Raw genomic sequence first — 21,948 nt, 5'->3', positions numbered from 1 at the left:
AGTATTTTTAATGGCCCGCCACATTATTTTATGTGTTTTGCTCATGATACAGGCTCCACCGAGTGGTACGCCAAATAATCAATTAATCAAACATTGAAACCCAGTGTTACTGTTCAAACTTTATATAATTTTACAGTGGCCAAAAATATTAAATACCCTCCTTAAATAAAAACCCTGCCTGTTTTTTAATGAATACTTAGGCATACTACGCTACTGTGTTTTAATGTTGGTCATTATGGTGGCACTTGCAGAGCCAAGTGTTTTTTTGAGGTGGCTCAGTTCTACACTTCAATATCATCTGATCCTGCTACTCGATTTGGTTTGGTTAACAAAAAGATATACTTAAATATCTGCTCGACATTGATGTGTAATAATAAAACATGTTATTGATGAAGCCTTTTTTATTGGGAGATCTCAAAGGGCTAAGGGTTACAAACATATATTATTTTCAAATGGTAAATATGGATAGTAAAAAGAGGGATTTTAGTGGGGAAAAAACAACAAAACTGTTAGGTGATATTGCAATATTAAATACTAGAAAGTTAAAACTTATTTTAATAAAATAGCAAAATCAAAATAACATGGTTTCATTTTATATTTTGAGACTTAGACTTCCTGTTATTGTCATTCAAATTTGAACTTTGCACTACAGAGAAGAGCAGGTGGCCTTTCCGGGTGTTGTTGATAAATGTCTGTGGCTCCGCATAGTAGAGTTTTAACTTGAACTTACAGATGTAGTTACCGACAGAGGTTTTCTAAAGTGTTTCTGAGCTTCTGGTATCCGCTCCTGTATCGTGGCCTTTTGCTGGCTCGTGACTTTTGGTTTGTTTTGTTTTTTAATCCCTTCCTTTGTGCTCATTTCCATGAATTATGGCGGGAACCTGTTGTGCGGCATTATGGGATGCCGGCTTGTGAAACCAGGGGAGCGGCATGGGTCAGTAGGTCAAAGTAATTAGATGATGGAGGAGGGGTGGGGGGGTAGGGGAGTTCACGGTCTGGTTTACAGTGGGAAATCCTTCCTCTCTTGGCGGCGAAGGGATGTGATGGATTTCTCCTCCTCGCTATAAAACACACACACACACACACACACACACGCACACACACACACACACACGCACACACACACACACAAACACACACAACCTGACCGCACGGTACATCTATAAAAATGGGGGGGGGGGGAGCATTGCAATGCTGCAGAGCTGTGAGCGGGGCCTCGTAAATCAGACCTGTGTGTGTGTGTGCGTGTGTGTGTGTGTGTGTGTGTGTGTGTGTGTGTGTGTTGTTGTTGTTGTATTTCTACGCTTCTTGGGACATCAACAAGGAAAAGTAGCTTCCATATGAGGAGGTGTGAACAAGTTAGGACGTAAATCATGGTCCCAATACAGAAAAACCATTGCATCTAATAGAAAGCCAAATACTAGAGTCTGTGAACATTGCTCCAAAGTCGAGATTTTTTCGTTGATTTAATGTGCATACAAAAGTCAACATTGACAGGTGCAAAGGCAGAAATATATGGAAAACCATTGCATCTAATAGAGAATGTCTCATTTGCACCCCTGGTGGTGAAATCTATCAAAATGAGGGTGGTCCCAAAAAGGAGGGATTTTTCAACTTGACCGTGTGTCGCTTTTAAAAGTGCTCCCCCTCTGGTCAACATATGAAATAACAAGCGTGTGTAAGAAATTGAAATGTGCAACACATTATTTTATGTGGTTCGCCACATTATTTTACGTTGTCCGCCACTTTATTTTGTGTGGTCTGCCATGTTATTTCCTGTGGCCCGCCACATTATTTTATGTGGTTCGCTACATTATTTTACGTGGCCCGCCACGTTACTTTATGTGGCCCACCACACTATTTTATTTGGTCTGCCACTTTATTTTATGTGGTCTGCCACGTTATGTCATGTGGTTTGCCACTTTATATTATGTGGTCCACCACTTTATTTTACGTGGCACGCCACATTATTTTATGTGGCTTACCACATTATTGTATGTCGCTCACCACTTTCTTTTACGTGGCCAAATTATTTTACGTGGTCCCCCACATTATTCTATGTGGCCCACCACATTATTTTTTGTGGTCCACCACTTTATTTTATGTGGCCCGCCACATTATTTTATATGGTCCGCCACATTATTTTACTTTAGCCACCACAATATTTTATGTGGTTCGCCACCTTATTTCATTTGGCCCACCACATTATTATACGTAGTCCACCACTTTACTTTATGTGGCCCGCCACATTATTTTACGTAGTCCACCACTTTACTTTATGTGGCCCGCCACATTATTTTACGTAGCCCTCCACATTATCTTATGTGGCCCGCCACATTATTTTTGTGGCCCGCCACATTACAGTATATTATGTAGCCCACCACATTATTATAAGTGGCCCACCACTTTCTTTTACATGGCCCGCCAAATTATTTTACGTGGTCCGCCACTTTATTTTATGCGGCCCGCCACATTATTATACATAGTCCACCGCATAATTTTATGTGGCTCACCACATTATTTTATGTGGTCCACCACTTTATTTTATGTGGTTCGCCACTTTATTTTATGTGGCCCACCACATCATTTTATGTAGCCCACCACATTATTTTATGTCGCCCACCACTTTCTTTTACGTGGCCGGCCAAATTATTTTACGTGGTCCCCCACATTATTCTATTTGGCCCACCACTTTATTTTATGTGGTCCGGCGCATTATTTTATGTGGTCCACCACTTTGTTTGATGTGGCCCGCCACATTATTTTATATCCGCCGCCACATTATTTTACGTGGTCTGGTAGATTATTGTATGTGGTCCGCCACATTATTTTACGTTAGCCACCACGATATTTTATGTGGTTCGCCACCTTATATCATGTGGCCCACCACATTATTATACGTAGTCCACCACATAATTTTATGTGGCTCACAACATTATTTTAAGTTGCCCACCACTTTAGTTAAGTGGCCCGCCACATTATTTTATGTAGCCCTCCACATTATCTTATGTGGCCCGCCACGTTATTTCACGTGGCCCGCCACATTATATATTATAGAGCCCACAACATTATTATATGTGGCCCACCACTTTATTTTATGTGGCCCGCCACATTATTTTATATCATCCGCCACATTATTTTACGTGGTCTGGTACATTATTGTATGTGGTCCGCCACATTATTTTACGTTAGCCACCACAATATTTTATGTGGTTCGCCACCTTATTTCATCTGGCCCACCACATTATTATACGTAGTCCACCACATAATTTTATGTGGCTCACAACATTATTTTAAGTGGTCCACCACTTTAGTTAAGTGGCCCGCCACATTATTTTATGTAGCCCTCCACATTATCTTATGTGGCCCGCCACGTTATTTCATGTGGCCCGCCACATTATATATTATAGAGCCCACAACATTATTATATGTGGCCCACCACTTTCTTTTAAATGACCCGCCAAATGATTTTACGTGGTCAGCCACATTATTATACGTAGTCCACCGCATAATTTTATGTGGCTCACCACATTATTTTACGTGGTCTGGTACATTATTGTACGTGGTCCGCCACATTATTTTATGTTAGCCACCACAATATTTTATGTGGTTCGCCACCTTATATCATGTGGCCCACCACATTATTATACGTAGTCCACCGCATAATTTTATGTGGCTCACAACATTATTTTAAGTGGCCCACCACTTTAGTTAAGTGGCCCGCCACATTATTTTATGTAGCCCTCCACATTATCTTATGTGGCCCGCCACATTATTTTTGTGGCCCGCCACATTACAGTATATTATGTAGCCCACCACATTATTATAAGTGGCCCACCACTTTCTTTTACATGGCCCGCCAAATTATTTTACGTGGTCCGCCACTTTATTTTATGTGGTCCGGCGCATTATTTTATGTGGTCCACCACTTTATTTTATGTGGCCCGCCACGTTATTTTATATCATCCGCCACATTATTTTACGTGGTCTGGTACATTATTGTATGTGGTCCGCCACATTATTTTACGTTAGCCACCACAATATTTTACGTGGTTCGCCACCTTATATTATGTGGCCCACCACATTATTATACGTAGTCCACCGCATAATTTTATGTGGCTCACAACATTATTTTAAGTGGCCCAACACTTTACTTTATGTGGCCCGCCACATTATTTTATGTAGCCCTCCACATTATCTTATGTGGCCCGCCACATAATTTTATGTGGCCCGCCACGTTATATTATGTAGCCCACCACATTATTATATGTGGCCCACCACTTTCTTTTACATGGCCCGCCAAATTATTTTACGTGGTACGCCACATTATTATACGTGGTCCACGGCATAATTTTACGTGGCTCACCACATTATTTTATGTGGTCCACCACTTTATTTTACGTGGCCCGCCACATTATTTTATGTAGTTTGCCACTTTATTTTATGTGGCCCACCACATTATTTTATGTGGCCCACCACTTTCTTTTACGCTGCCGGCCAAATTATTTTACGTGGTCCCCCACGTTATTCTATGTGGCCCACCACATTATTTATGTGGTCCACTACATTATTTTATGTGGCCCGCCACATTATTTTATATCATCCGCCACATTATTTTATGTGGTCTGGCACATTATTGTATGTGGTCCGCCACATTATTTTACGTTAACCACCACAATATTTATGTGGCTCACAACATTATTTTAAGTGGCCCACCACTTTACTTTATTTGGCCTGCCACATTATTTTATGTAGCCCTCCATATTACCTTATGTGGCCCGCCACATTATTTTATGTGGCCCGCCACATTATATTATGTAGCCCACCACATTATTATATGTGGCCCACCACTTTCTTTTATATGTCCCGCCAAATTATTTTACGTGGTCCGCCACTATATTTAAGTGGTTCGCCACATTATTATACGTAGTCCACCACATCATTTTATGTGGCTCACAACATTATTTTATGTGGCCCACCACTTTACTTTATTTGGCTCGCCACATTATTTTATGTGGCCCGCCACATTATTTTCTATCATCCGCCACATTATTTTATGTGGTCTGGTACATTATTTAAGTGGCCCGCCACATTATTATACGTAGTCCACCACATAATTTTATGTGGCTCACAACATTATTTTATGTGGCCCACCACTTTACTTTATTTGGCTCGCCACATTATTTTATGTGGTTCGCCACTTTATGTGGCCCGCCACGTTATTTTACATGGCCTGACACATTATTATACGTAGTCCACCACATAATTTTATGTGGCTCACAACATTATTTTATGTGGCCCACCACTTTACTTTATTTGGCTCGCCACATAATTTTACGTGGTTCGCCACTTTATGTGGCCCGCCACATTATTTTATTTAGCCCTCCACATTATTTATGTGGCCCGCCACTTTATTATACGTAGTCCACCGCATAATTTTATGTGGCTCACAACATTAGTTTATGTAGCCCACCACATTATTTTAAGTGGCCCGCCACTTTCTTTTACGTGGCACGCAACATTATTTTATATGGTGCCACTTTATTGATGTGGCCCGCCACGTTATTTTATGTGGCCCGCCACTTTATTATACGTGGCACGCAACATTATTTTATATGGTGCCACTTTATTTTATGTGGCCCGCCACTTTATTATACGTAGTCCACCGCATAATTTTATGTGGCTCACCACATTAGTTTATGTAGCCCACCACATTATTTTAAGTGGCCTGCCACTTTCTTTTACGTGACACGCAACATTATTTTATACGGTGCCACTTTATTTATGTGGCCAGCCACATTATTTTACACATCCCTATATATCTAGAAAGGCTGGTCCTAAAGAGGTAGACATTTTTCTCAGGTCTCAAGAAGGCCAGAAATACATGTGTGTGTGTGTGTGTGTGTGTGTGTGTGTGTGTGTGTGTGTGTGTGTGTGTGCGTGTGTGTGTGTGTGTGTGTGTGTGAGAATAATTGAGGCTGCAGAGCAAAGTGAACTCTCCCGCGGGGATATTGATTAGAGTGTTAATTCACAAGAATGTGAAACTGAAGCTTGACTGCTGACTGGGTGGAAAATGGACGCACTGAGGTTGGGGGGCGGGGGGGGGGGGGGGGGGGTTGCAATAGGAGGGTGGGAGGGGCCGAGTGAGTGAGTGAGTGAGTGAGTGAGTGAGTGACGGGGAGGGGACAAAAGGGCCAACAGTGAGAGAGAGATGATGGCCGGATGAGTGGGCATCAAGTGGAGCAAAATAAGGGATAAGCGGGATAAGCCGAGCTGAGCCGGCGAGAGAAAACACACAAACATTGTGTCTGCGCACAACAATAGGAAGACACAAAAGTCATGATACTTTTAAGCCAAACTTCTCCCGCAGACGGCGGCAAACGGAGAAACTGAAGCCCGCAGGCGAGCCACTTTGTGCATCAAAGACATCCCAACACAAAATTCCCCGGACCATAGGGCACCGGCATGTCTTGTGATCATGTTTTTGTTTAGTTACGTTCTGTCACTTCAAGACTCCATTAGTTCCTGTTTTTTCACTCCCCTTGCTTTGTCACCACGGCGACCCGTTAGTTTCACCTGTATTTAATCACAGAGACTATTTAAGCCTGTCAATTTCTGTTGGTCGTTCGGGCGTCATCACTCCGTTCATGCTCACTCCCACTCTGCTTCATGCCGTGATTAATCCATCCATCCATCCATCTTCTTCCGCTTATCCGAGGTGGGGTCGTGGGGGCAGCAGCCTAAGCAGGGAAGCCCAGACTTCCCTCTCCCCAGCCACTTCGTCTAGCTCTTCCCGGGGGATCGCGAGGCGTTCCCAGGCCAGCCGCAAAACAAAGTCTTCCCAACGTGTCCTTGGTCTTCCCCGTGGCCTCCTCGGACTGGTCAACGCTAAATAATTTGTCCCGCGGCCCGGGGTGGGATCCTTTTTTTATTTATTTATTTATTTTTTTTTTTTTCTTTTCTTTCTTGTCATGAAAAAGGGGAGGTTTTTGTGGTTGGTGCACTAATTGTAAGTGTATATTGTGTTTTTTATGTTGATTTGATAAAAAAAAAAAAAACATTTTTTTGGGGTTTTTTTTTTGATAAAAATGAATAAAAAATTATTCTGCGGCCCGGTACCAATCGGGCCGTGGCCCAGTGTGGTTGGGGACCACTGCCTTAGAGCAGTGGTCCCCAACCTTTTTGTATCCGCGGACTGGTCAACGCTAAATAATTTGTCCCGCGGCCCGGGGAGAGTGAATCCTTTTTTTTTTTTTTTTTTTTTCTTTGTCATGAAAAAGGGACGTTTTTGTCATGAAAAGGGGGGTTTTTTTCTGGTTGGTGCACTAATTGTAAGTGTATATTGTGTTTTTTATGTCGATTGTAGCTGAGATAGGCGCCAGCGCCCCCCGCGACCCCGAAAGGGAATAAGCAGTAGAAAATGGATGTGATTTAATAAAAAAAAAAATGTTTTTTTTTTTTTTTAATTAAAAGTCTGGGTTTCCCTGCTTAGGCTGTTGCCCCCGCGACCCGACCTCGGATAAGCGGAAGATGATGGATGGATGGAAAAAATTATTCTGCGGCCCGGTATCAATCGGACCACGGCCCGGTACGACCACTGCCCTAGAGGGAAACCTTTTTAAATGATAGTCGTGTGTGTGTGTGTGTGTGTGTGTGTGTGCGTGTGTGTGTGTGTGTGTGTGTGTGTTACCATTCTGGCTGATGTTGGACAAGTCTGTGATGATCTTGTTGGCCTTCTTCCTCTTGTTAGAAGGAGCAGCAGCTGTCAGCGGCATAGCTACTAGGACAGAAAACACGGATTGTTATCGGAAACAACTCATTGTGATTAATTAGTACTGAACTCTCTTATCTTTTATGTTTATTCATTTTGCCAGCGATAAATGATCATTTTCAATGATTATTTTTTTTCCCAATGGAATAAAACAAGGCATTATTCTCATTTCAATAACAAAATTCATTAATCCATATTTTTTTTTAGGCTTATAATTTATTTTTCTTTAAAAACATGGGGTTTTCACTCCACAGGTGTGCTTGAAGCTCATGGAGAGAATGCCAAGAGTGCGCAAAGCAAGAATCGGAGCAAAGGGTGGCTATTTTGAAGAAACTAGAATATAAAACATGTTTTCAGATATTTCACTGTGACAGTCGCTTGCTGGGTTCCCAGGACCACCAAGGAAGGACATTTTTGCTTTAGAGCAGGTTTGACTCGCTTTATTTTTCAATATAGCTTTTTCTTCAGGTCGGGTCGCTTTTCAGCACCTCCTATCCACTGCTCGCTCACGGTCCGCTTTTCAGCCGCCGTCGTCATCGTCCTCGTTTGCTCCTTGCTTCCACTCCTTGGTTGCTACTGCGGACTCTCCTCCTCCCTTTGCCTCGTTTTCTCCTCCTTCTCCCTGTTTATACAGCGTGAGGAGAAATGTTAATTGTGTGTAGGTGCGAGATCCACGCACCCGAACTCGATTTGAGCGTCGCTCCCGGCCGCATTCTCCACCTCCTTGCCGCCATCTTGGGCCGGGCCCCAGGGTGGCCAGCTCCGCTGCTTGTTAGCCGGCTGCGCCTCTCCACATTCGCCTTTTTTAAATTTTTGTTAGGTACATAACTCCACATAGCAAGTAAAGGTGAAATAACTGAAAACATGTTTTTAAAGATGTGTATTTACAACATATACATACTATGAAAATATAAAAAATATCTTTTTGGGAAAAATGTGTTGGAAATTCACTGGAAAAAGGTCACAATTTCACAAGAAAAACGTAGAAAAACATAGAATGTTGGCAGAATTATAATAAATGTCGTAATTTTACACAATGCAAGTCAAAATTTTACAGGAAAAACAGAAAATGTTTGCAATATTATGATAAAAGTTGGAATTGTACTCAATAACAGTCGCAATTTTACAAGAAATGTATCAAATTTGTCTATTTTATAAAAAATTGTCGTAATTTTACATTTGAAAGTCACACTTTTAGAAGAAACGTAAAACATTATTCAAGGAAATATGGTAATATGAATAAATACATAAAGAGAGAAATAAAAAAATGGTTAAAAGCCATCGTCCCGTGCATTTTTTTACCGTCCCCGGGATGACGGGACATCTTTAATGTCCAGCCCTGGAAGTTACATTTTATTGTTTTGCATTATTTGTTTCAGTTTCACTTTGAAGATGGTCCCTCAGCTCTTTGACAGCTTTGGCTCTTTTTCATTCAGAGGGACTCTAAGACTTTCTTACAGCAAACATAAACATTTCTCACTTCTATTCAGACTTCCATATATATTTAATTCTCTTTAACCGACTGAAATAATAATAATAACAAAGAATCATTTCTAAGTCTTTGTTAGCCGTTTGAGAAGTTTTGTACTCGTTCGCTACTTTTGCTGACATCCTGTTCAATTCCTGGGGGCTAAACCCCCCCTGTCCTTAAAAGCTAGTGACGCCCCTGGTCCAGTCCATAGTGGATCTAACATAATAGTGAGAGTCCAGTCCATAGTGGATCTAACATAATAGTGAGAGTCCAGTCCATAGTGGATCCAACGTAATAGTGAGAGTCCAGTCCATAGTGGATCTAACATAATAGTGAGAGTCCAGTCCATAGTGGATCTAACATAATAGTGAGAGTCCAGTCCATAGTGGATCCAACGTAATAGTGAGAGACCAGTCCATAGTGGATCTAACATAATAGTGAGAGTCCAGTCCATAGTGGATCTAACATAATAGTGTGAGAGTCCAGTCCATAGTGGATCTAACATAATAGTGTGAGAGTCCAGTCCATAGTGGATCTAACATAATAGTGAGAGTCCAGTCCATAGTGGATCTAACATAATAGTGAGCGTCCAGTCCATAGTGGATCTAACATAATAGTGAGAGTCCAGTCCATAGTGGATCCAACGTAATAGTGAGAGTCCAGTCCATAGTGGATCTAACATAATAGTGAGAGTCCAGTCCATAGTGGATCTAACATAATAGTGTGAGAGTCCAGTCCATAGTGGATCTAACATAATAGTGTGAGAGTCCAGTCCATAGTGGATCTAACATAATAGTGAGAGTCCAGTCCATAGTGGATCTAACATAATAGTGAGAGTCCAGTCCATAGTGGATCTAACATAATAGTGTGAGAGTCCAGTCCATAGTGGATCTAACATAATAGTGAGAGTCCAGTCCATAGTGGATCTAACATAATAGTGAGAGTCCAGTCCATAGTGGATCTAACATAATAGTGAGAGTCCAGTCCATAGTGGATCTAACATAATAGTGAGAGTCCAGTCCATAGTGGATCCAACGTAATAGTGAGAGTCCAGTCCATAGTGGATCTAACATAATAGTGAGAGTCCAGTCCATAGTGGATCTAACATAATAGTGAGAGTCCAGTCCATAGTGGATCTAACATAATAGTGAGAGTCCAGTCCATAGTGGATCCAACGTAATAGTGAGAGTCCAGTCCATAGTGGATCTAACATAATAGTGAGAGTCCAGTCCATAGTGGATCCAACATAATAGTGAGAGTCCAGTCCATAGTGGATCTAACATAATAGTGAGAGTCCAGTCCATAGTGGATCTAACATAATAGTAAGAGTTCAGTCCATAGTGGATCTAACATAATAGTGAGAGTCCAGTCCATAGTGGATCTAACATAATAGTGAGAGTCCAGTCCATAGTGGATCTAACATAATAGTGTGAGAGTCCAGTCCATAGTGGATCTAACATAATAGTGTGAGAGTCCAGTCCATAGTGGATCTAACATAATAGTGAGAGTCCAGTCCATGGTGGATCTAACATAATAGTGAGAGTCCAGTCCATAGTGGATCTAACATAATAGTGAGAGTCCAGTCCATAGTGGATCTAACATAATAGTGAGAGTCCAGTCCATAGTGGATCCAACATAATAGTGAGAGTCCAGTCCATAGTGGATCCAACGTAATAGTGAGAGTCCAGTCCATAGTGGATCTAACATAATAGTGGGAGTCCAGTCCATAGTGGATCTAACATAATAGTGAGAGTCCAGTCCATAGTGGATCTAACATAATAGTGTGAGAGTCCAGTCCATAGTGGATCTAACATAATAGTGTGAGAGTCCAGTCCATAGTGGATCTAACATAATAGTGAGAGTCCAGTCCATGGTGGATCTAACATAATAGTGAGAGTCCAGTCCATAGTGGATCTAACATAATAGTGAGAGTCCAGTCCATAGTGGATCTAACATAATAGTGAGAGTCCAGTCCATAGTGGATCTAACATAATAGTGAGAGTCCAGTCCATAGTGGATCCAACGTAATAGTGAGAGTCCAGTCCATAGTGGATCTAACATAATAGTGAGAGTCCAGTCCATAGTGGATCTAACATAATAGTGAGAGTCCAGTCCATAGTGGATCTAACATAATAGTGAGAGTCCAGTCCATAGTGGATCTAACATAATAGTGAGAGTCCAGTCCATAGTGGATCTAACATACTAGTTATATTTTTACGATAAATATTTGCAATATTACACAAACAGAAAGAATATGAGAAATTATTCCCAATTTTGTAAGAAAAAAGTAAATAGTCAGGAAAATAAAGAACGCGCATTGAATGAGGAGAAACCCTGTCCAAACTTTTGGCCTGTACTGTGAATCATTTTTTTTCTTCATGTATTTTTTAAAAAGAGGTTTATAGTCCTTTTTCATGGAACCAGCAGGAGCTTTCTCTAACCTGTAGCCTTGCTTTAAATCAAAGTCATTCTAGCAAAATAATAAATTGCGAGAATCGATTCTGAATGGAATCTTCACCCCAGGAATCAGAGTCAGATGGAACTGTTAGGTGGCCAGGGATTCATGCGCCTGTTGTGTTTTAAAGTTAATGATCATTTTTTTCCTCTAAAGGCCTAGTGGCCACATACGTGGACAGCAGCTTTTAGCTATTATTTCCAAAATTCTATACACTACTAGATTGGGGTCTTATGGCCACTTATGTGGACACTTATACTGCCATCCGGTGGTGTTAGAAAGGTATGACATACAATGGAAAGGTGTAAAAATAAGAATTAGCATGTCTCTAAACATGAAGTACACAAATATGGACTAAGTACATCATACATAAAGATGATTCTTAGTTTTTATTCTAATTAGGGTCCAATAAGCCCAAATAGCAAAGAAAAAAAAAAGCATGTAAACAAACAGCTTGGGTCTTAAGAGGTTATTAATGATGGATGGTCATTCCTTAAAAAATATTAAATATGATGACTTGTTATTGCTTAAATGTTGACTGGGATTTTTGTAGTGTCATGGGGGTGGTGGGGGGGGGGGGCAGGCGGGGGGGGACAGAATTAGCTGCAGGACAGCGAGTGAGTGGCAGTGAAATGTGATCCAGTAAAAAGCGAGGTGTAAGGAAGAAATAAGGTTGTTGACGATAAGACGTGGTGGCAGGTGGCGGCTGGTGGCCGACTGTAGCCCTGAGTCCTAACCACGTTAAGGACAGCCAGAAACTCAATGGCGTGCGGCGTCCTTCGGGACACGTACACTATATCGTGGTACTGTCTGCAAAGGATGTGTTGTTGTTGAGTGTCGGTGCTGTCTAGAGCTCGGCAGAGTAATATTCTTCCATATCAGCCGGTAGCTAATTGCTTTATAGATGTCAGAAACAGCGGGATGCAGGGTGCAGGTAAAAAGGTGTCTAATGTTTAAAGCAAGAATAAAGAAAAGGTGAGTGCCCCTAAGAAAAGGCACTGAGGCTTAGGGAAGGCTACGCAGAACGAAACTGGCAACAAAGTAAACAAAAACAGAATGCTGGACGACAGCAAAGACTTACTGTGGAGCAAAGATGGCGTCCACAATGTACATCCCAACATGACATGAGAATCAACAATGTCCCCACAAAGAAGGATAAAAACAATTGAATTATTTCAGGTAAAAAGGTGTCTAATGCTTAAACCAAAAATAAACAAAATGTTGGTGCCCCTACGAAAAGGCATTGAAGCTTAGGGAGGCTATGCAGAATGAAACTGGCTACAAAGTAAACAAAAACCGAATGCTGGACGACAGCAAAGACTTACTGTGTAGCAAAGACGACGTCCACAATGTACATCCGAACATGACAATCGACTATGTCCCCACGAAGACGGATAAAAACAACTAAAATATATTGCAGGTAAAAAGGTGTCGAATGCTAAAACCAAAAATAAACAAAATGTTGGTGCCCCTAAGAAAAGGCATTGAAGCTTAGGGAGGCTATGCAGAACGAAACTGGCTACAAAATAAACAAAAACAGAATGCTGGACGACAGCAAAGACTTACTCTGGAGCAAAGACGGCGTCCACAAAGTACATCTGAACATGACAATCAACAATGTCCCCACAATGAAGGATAAAAACAACTGAAATATTGCAGGTAAAAAGGTGTCTAGTGCTTAAACCAAAAATAAACAAAAGATGAGTGCCCCTAAGAAAAGGTATTGAAGCTTAGGGAGGCTATGCAGAACGAAACTGGCTACAAAGTAAACAAAAACAGAATCCTGGACAACAGCAAAGACTTACTGCGGCGCAAAGACGGCGTCCACAAAGTACATCTGAACATGACAATCGACAATGTAACCACAAAGAAGGATAAAAACAACTGAAATATTGCAGGTAAAAAGGTGTCTAGTGCTTAAACCAAAAATAAACAAAAGATGAGTGCCCCTAAGAAAAGGTATTGAAGCTTAGGAAGGCTACGCAGAACGAAACTGGCTACAAAATAAACAAAAACAGAATGCTGGACAACATCAAAGACTTACTGTGTAGTGAAGACGGCGTCCACAAAGTACATCCGAACATGACAATCGACTATGTCCACACGAAGATGGATAAAAACAACTAAAATATATTGCAGGTAAAAAGGTGTCTAATGCTTAAACCAAAAATAAACCAAAGGTGAGTGCCCCTAAGAAAAGGTATTGAAGCTTAGGGAAGGCTATGCAGAACGAAACTGGCTACAAAATAAACAAAAACAGAATGCTGGACAACAGCAAAGACTTACTGTGTAGCAAAGACGGCGTCCACAATGTACATCAGAACATGACATGACTATCAACAATGTCCTCACAATGAAGGATCAAAACAACTGAAATATTCTTGATTGCTAATACAAAGTAGATCCGGTAAATATCGCTCAAAGGAAGACGTGAAACTGCTACAGGAAAATACCCCAAAAACTGAAAAAGCCACCAAAATAGGAGCGCAAGACAATAACTAAAACACTACGCACGGGAAAACAACAAAAAACTCAAATTAAGTCAAGTGGTGATGTGACAGGTGGTGAGAGTACACCTACTTTGAGACAAGAGCTGTAGTGATGCAAGACAACGACAAGTGCGTAGATGGCCCAGGTGGGCCTTGTTATCTGACCACCTGTCGCCTGTATTAGCAGCAGCCGTGATGAGACGAGTCGTTGGAGTTGGAGGTGCTGCTGGGCAGACGCAGAAAAGGCTCGCACCTCGTGAGAACGAAAATAAAACCGTGTTATACGCTGAATTCCGGGCGGTGTGTGGTGGTCTGAAGGACCCACTAGAGGGCAACCTCTACAAACCCAATAACTAAGTTACAGTCAAACCAGTGTGGGTGGCACTGGGAGCAGGTGGGTAAAGTGTCTTGCCCAAGGACACAACGGCAGTGACGAGGATGGCGGAAGCTGGGATCGAACCTGCAACCCTCAAACTGCTGGCATGGCCACTCTACCAACCGAGCTATGACGCTCCTCAGGATATAAAGGTATACACATTTTTTTTTTTCACACATTAATGGATAACTACAAAACCCAAAACCAGTGAGGTAGTCATGTTGTGTAAATGCTAAATGAAAACAGAATACAATGATTTGCTAATCTTTTTCAATTTATATTCCATCGAATAGACTGCAAACACAAGATATTTCATGTTCAATCTGAGGAACTACATTTTTTTGGGGCAAATAATAATTAACTTTGAATTTCATGGCTGCAACACATGCCAAAGTAGTTGGGAAAGGGCATGTTCACCACTGTTTTACATCACCTTTCCTTTTAACAAATGTTTGGGAACGGAAGAGACACGTTTTTGAAGCTTTTCAGGTGGAATTCAATCAATCAATCAATGTTTATTTATATAGCCCTAAATGACAAATGTCTCAAAGGACTGCACAAACCACTACGACTACGACAACCCACATATTCTTTCCCATTCTTGCTTGATGTACCGCTTAAGTTGTTCAACAGTCCGGGGTCCCCGTTGTGGTATTTTAGGCTTCATAATGTGCCACACATTTATAATAGGAGACAGGTCTGGACTACAGGCAGGCCAGTCCAGTACCTGCACTCTTTCATAATGAAGCCATGCTACTGTAACATGTGGCTTGGCATTGTCTTGCTGAAATAATCAGGGGCGTCCATAATAACGTTGCTTGGACGACAACATATGTTGTTCCAAAACCTGTATGTACCTTTAAGCATAAATGGTGCCTTCCCAGATGTGTAAGTTACCCATGCCTTGGGCACTAATACACCCCCATACCATCACACATGCTGCCTTTTCAACTTTGCGCCTAGAACAGTCCGGATGGTTCATTTCCTCTTTGTTCATGAGGGGACAACATCCACAGTATCCAAAAAACTATTTTAAATGTGGACTCATCAGACCACAGAACACTTTTCCAGTATGCATCGGTCCATCTTGGATGAGCTTAAGCCCAGCAAAGCTGGCGGCATTTCTGGGTGTTGTTGATAAATGGCTTTGGCTTTGCGTGGTAGAGTTTTAACTTGCACTTACAGATGTAGGGATGAACTGTAGTTACTGACAAAGGTTTTTTGAAGTGTTCCCGAGCCCATGTGGTGATATCCTTTACCCACTGATGTCATTTTTTGATGCAGTACCGCCTGGGGGATCAAAGGTCCGTAATATCATGGCTTACGTGCAGTGATTTCTCCGGATTCTCTGAACCTTTTGATGATATTACGGACCGTAGATGGTAAAATCCCTAAATTCCTTGCAATAGCTTGTCGAGAAATGTTGTTCTTGAACGGTTTGACAATTTGCTCACGCAATTGTTGACAAAGTGGTGACCCTCGCCCCGTTTGTGAATGAATGAGCATTTCATGGAAGCTGCTTTTATAGCCAATCATGGCACCCACCTGTTCCCAATTAGCCTGTTCACCTGTGGGATGTTCCAAATAAGTGTTTGATGAGCATTCCTCAACTTTATCAGTCTTTTTTGCCACTTGTGCCAGCTTTTTGAAACATGTTGCTGTATTTATTTACCATTTACACAACGTGACAACAAATCGTACGTGAAGATGACAGGAAGATATTTTAAGTGTTTATTTTTGATAACCAAAAAATAATATTAAAGTGTAAAACTGAGGCAATTACAAGTGCAACATTTTTGTGTCAAAATTCAAACAAATTTTTGTTTGTTTGTTTTGCAAGTCTTTCGCAGGCCGCATAAATGCTGTGGTGGGCCACTTTAAAAAGATGTGGCAGAGCACATAAAATGATATTGCGGGCAGTATTAGAATTATGTTGTGTGCCATTATAAAATTATAAAATGGGCCACATTAAAATGAAGTGGCGGTCCACAATGAAAAGTTTGACATCTGTGATCTAGAGTTTTAAGCCAAAGTAAATAAATAAAAAAAAATGACAATCGTATGACATATCTTCAACACTTTTATTAATGGGGCCCAATCATTTTATTTTCTACTGTCATTAATATCAATGAACTAAAATCAATGTTTCTATGAATTATTGACCTATTTAAGGCTTCAATTACTTAAAAGAAAGAAAAAATTGCAACAACACGGCAAAAAAATATTTAAAAAAATAAATTTTAAAGAGATTTAAGCATTGAATATAATTGAAAAAAAAATTATATAATACATTTATATATATATATATATATATATATATATATATATATATATATATATATATATATAAAGAATCAGGCTAAAGTAAATACATTTTTAAAAATTAAAATCGTATAATATATGTTGAACACTAATAACTTTATTGGGATTTCCTTTTTTTGGTTGAAAAAATAACAATGAATAAAATAAATATTTTTATGAATTATTGACCTATCTAAGGCGCCAATTATTTCACATCAAATATTACACTTTGAAATATTCTAAAATATCGCATATTTTTCATGTTTGCCATAAAAACATTAAAAAAAACATGAAAAAAGAAATTAAAATCTACAGACCTTTTTAAAAATGTTTTATAGAGACTTAAGTGTTGAAAGTTGAAAATAAAAATAAAATAAAAAAAAAGACCTATTTTTAACACATTTTTTGAGTGGAGCCCTTTTGGATCCCCAATCATTTTATTGGTTTTTTTCTTTTTTTAAACTGTCATTTTTGGAAAAAATAATAATGAATTAAAATCAATGTAGTTATGAATTATTGACCTATTTAAGGCTCCAATTACTTCACATCAAATATTACACTTTGAAATACTCTAAAATATTGCATATTTTTCATGTTTGCCATAAAAAATATTTATTTGGCAAAAAGAGCATAAAAAAACATAAAAAAAAACATCAAAAAAGAAATTAAAATCTACAGACCTTTTTAAAAATGTTTTATGGAGACTTAAGTGTTGAAAGTTAAAAATAAAAATACAATTAAAAAAAAGACCTATTTTTAACACATTTTTTGAGTGGAGCCCTTTTGGATCCCCAATCATTTTATTGGTTTTTTTCTTTTTTTAAACTGTCATTTTTGGAAAAAATAATAATGAATTAAAATCAATGTAGTTATGAATTATTGACCTATTTAAGGCTCCAATTACTTCACATCAAATATTACACTTTGAAATATTGTAAAATATCGCATATTTTTCATGTTTGACAAAAAGAGCATAAAACAAACATTAAAAAACATTTAAAAAAACAAAAAACTTTAAATTGAAAGACTTATCTAAAAATGTTTTAGAGAGACTTAAGTATTGAAAGTTAAAAATAAAAATTTTAAAAATACTTATTTTTAACACATTTTTTGAGTGGGTCCCTTTTGGATCCCCAATCATTTTATTGGGTTTTCATTTAAATATTCTAAAATATTGCATATTTTTCATGTTTGCCATAAAAAACATTTCTTATAAATATCACTTAAGCTAAAGTAAATAAATTAAATAAATTTAAATTGTAAAATATCTTGAACACTTTTATGAGTGTGGCCCTTTTGGATCCCCAATAATTTTATTGGGATTTTATTTTTTTAAACTGTCATTGTTGAAAAAATAATAATGAATTAAAATCAATGTTGTTATGTATTATTGGCCTATTTTAAGCTCGAATTACTCAACATAAAATATTACACTTTGAACATTTAAAAAAAAAAAAGGCATATTTTGGGGTTTTGCCATGAGCAACAAGGCAAAAAAAAACAAACATAAAAAGTAAAAAAAGTAATAAAAATAAATAAATAAAATCTAAATAAATAAAATATATATATATTTTTCTTAATGTTTATATATATATATATATATATATATATATATATATATATATATATATATATATATATATACTGTCATTTTTGAAAAAATAATAGTGAATTAAAATCAATGTAGTTATGAATTATTGACCTATTTAAGGCTCCAATTACTTCACATCAAATATTACAGTTTGAAATATTCTAAAATATTGCATATTTTTCATGTTTGCCATAAAAAAACATTTCTTAGACTAAAAGAGCATAAAACAAACATTAAAAAAGATTGTAAAAAAACAAAAAACTTTAAATTGACAGACTTATCTAAAACTGTTTTAGAGAGACTTAAGTGTTGAAAGTTAAAAATAAAAATTTAAAAAAGACTTATATTTAACACGTTTTTTGAGTGGGTCCCTTTTGAATCCCCAATCATTTTATTGGGTTTTTATTTTTTTTAAACTGTCATTGTGTAAAAAATATTAATGAATAAAAATCAATGTTGTTTTGAATTATTGACCTATTCAAGGCTCCAATTACTTCACATCAAATTCTACACTTTGATCATGTTTAAAGAGAAATACGTTGTATATATTGTTTTTGCCGTTATGAACATGGCAAAAAAACATAAAAAAAAATGTAAAATGTATACTTACAGATAGACCTGAAGTTGATATATCCAGAGATTTAAGCGTTGAAAATAATTTATATATATTACTTAAGCTAAAATACGTTGTATATATTGTTTTTGCCGTTATGAACATGGCAAAAAAAAAAAAAAAAAAAAGTAAAAATGTATACTTACAGACAGACCTGAAGTTGATATATCCAGAGATTTAAGCGTTGAAAATAATTTATATATATTACTTAAGCTAAAGTAAATAAATTTAAATTGTAAAATATCTTGAACACTTTTATGAGTGTGGCCCTTTTGGATCCCCAATAATTTTATTGGGATTTTATTTTTTTAAACTGTCATTGTTGAAAAAATAATAATGAATTAAAATCAATGTTGTTATGTATTATTGGCCTATTTTAAGCTCTAATTACTAAACATGAAATATTACACTTTGAACATTTAAAAAAAATGGCATATTTTGGGGTTTTGCCATGAGCAACAAGGCAAAAAAAACAAACATAAAAAGCAAAAAAAAGTAATAAAAATAAATAAATAAAATCTAAATAAATAAAATATATATATATTTTTTAATGTTTATATATATATATATATATATATACTGTCATTTTTGAAAAAATAATAGTGAATTAAAATCAATGTTGTTATGAATTATTGACCTATTTAAGGCTCCAATTACTTCACATTGATTGACATCAAATATTACACTTTGAAATATTCTAAAATATTGCACATTTTTCATGTTTGCCATAAAAAAACATTTCTTAGACTAAAAGAGCATAAAACAAACATTAAAAAAGATTTAAAAAAAAAAAAAAAACTTTAAATCGACAGACTTGTCTAAAAATGTTTTAGAGAGACTTAAGTGTTGAAAGTTAAAAATAAAAATTAAAAAAAGACTTATATTTAACACATTTTTTGAGTGGGTCCCTTTTGGATCCCCAATCATTTTATTGGGTTTTTATTTTTTTTAGACTGTCATTGTGTAAAAAATATTAATGAATAAAAATCAATGTTGTTTTGAATTATTGACCTATTCAAGGCTCCAATGACTTCACATCAAATTCTACACTTTGAAAATGTTTAAAAAGAAATACATTATATATATTGTTTTTGCCATTATCAACATGGCAAAAAAACATTGAAAAAAATGTAAAATGTATACTTACAGACAGACCTGAAGTTGATATATCCAGAGATTTAAGCGTTGAATATAATTTATAAATATTACTTAAGGTAAAGTAAATAAATTAAATAAATGTAAATTGTAAAATATCTTGAACACTTTTATGAGTGTGGCCCTTTTGGATCCCCAATCATTTTATTGGGATTTTCTTTTTTTAAACTGTCATTGTTGAAAAAATAATAAGGAATTAAAATCAATGTTGTCATGTATTATTGGCCTATTTTAAGTTCGAATTACTCAACTTAAAATATTACACTTTGAACATTTAAAAAAAAATGGCATATTTTGGGGTTTTGCCATGAGCAACAAGGCAAAAAAAAACAACATAAAAAGTAAAAAAAAGTAATAAAAATAAATAAATAAAATCTAAATAAATAAAATATATATATATTTTTTAATGTTTATATATATATATATATATATATATATATATATATACTGTCATTTTTGAAAAAAGTGAATTAAAATCAATGTAGTTATGAATTATTGACCTATTCAAGGCTCCAATGACTTCACATCAAATATTACACTTAGAAATATTCTAAAATATTGCATATTTTTCATGTTTGCCATAAAAAACATTTCTTATAAATATTACTTAAGCTAAAGTAAATAAATTAAATACATTTAAATTGTAACATATCTTGAACACTTTTATGAGTGTGGCCCTTTTGGATCCCCAATAATTTTATTGGGATTTTCTTTTTTTAAACTGTCATTGTTGAAAAAATAATAATGAATTAAAATCAATGTTATGTATTATTGGCCTATTTTAAGCTGTAATTACTTAACATAAAATATTACACTTTGAACATTTAAAAAAAATGGCATATTTTGGGGTTTTGCCATAAGCAACAAGGCAAAAAAAAACATAAAAAGTAAAAAAAGTTATAAAAATAAATAAATAAAAACTAAATATATAAAATATATATACATTTTTTAATGTTTATATATATATATATATATATATATGTATATATATACTGTCATTTTTGAAAAAAGTGAATTAAAATCAATGTTATGAATTATTGACCTATTCAAGGCTCCAATGACTTCACATCAAATATTACACTTTGAAATATTCTAAAATATTGCACATTTTTCATGTTTGCCATAAAAAAAGATTTCTTATAAATATTACTTAAGCCAAAGTAAATACATTAAATACATTTAAATTGTAACATATCTTGAACACTTTTATGAGTGTGGCCCTTTTGGATCCCCAATAATTTTATTGGGATTTTCTTTTTTTAATCTGTCATTGTTGAAAAAATAATAATGAATTACAATCAATGTTGTTATGTATTATTTGCGTATTTTAAGCTCTAATTACTTAACATCAAATATTACACTTTGAACATGTAAAAAAATGGCATATTTTGGGGTTTTGCCATGAGCAACAGGGCAAAAAAAACCCCATAAAAAGTAAAAAAAAATAAAATTAAATAAAAATTAAATGAATAAAAAATACTATATTTTTTATGTTTTATATATATATATATATATATATATATATATATATATATATATATATACATATATATATATATATATATATATATATATATATATACATATATATATATATATATATATGTATGTATATATATATAGATACACACACACATATATGTATATATATATATACATATATATGTGTATATATATATATGTATATATATATATATATATATATATATATATATATATATATATA

At 36.4% G+C, this 21,948-nt stretch overlaps 1 protein-coding gene across 3 annotated transcripts in view; it reads right to left on the bottom strand.

Moving 5' to 3' along the window:
* myoz1b (myozenin 1b) overlaps positions 1–21,948 on the bottom strand; it is a 48,836-nt gene that overhangs the window by 14,469 nt on the left and 12,419 nt on the right. For 2 of the 3 annotated variants that reach the window (XM_061907293.1, XM_061907296.1), the window contains exon 2: positions 7,691–7,777. In XM_061907293.1, the coding sequence (XP_061763277.1) occupies positions 7,691–7,775 (85 nt within the window). In that variant the 5' untranslated portion in view covers positions 7,776–7,777. Of the gene's footprint in view, positions 1–7,690; positions 7,781–21,948 lie in introns of all 3 variants that reach the window. The other variant, XM_061907295.1, reaches the window with a different exon arrangement.

This window comes from Nerophis ophidion, linkage group LG08, assembly GCF_033978795.1.
Source record: "Nerophis ophidion isolate RoL-2023_Sa linkage group LG08, RoL_Noph_v1.0, whole genome shotgun sequence".
Taxonomy (NCBI): Eukaryota; Metazoa; Chordata; class Actinopteri; order Syngnathiformes; family Syngnathidae; genus Nerophis; species Nerophis ophidion.
Note: the sequence above shows the minus strand (reverse complement) of the source record. Positions and strands in the feature narration are given on the sequence as shown.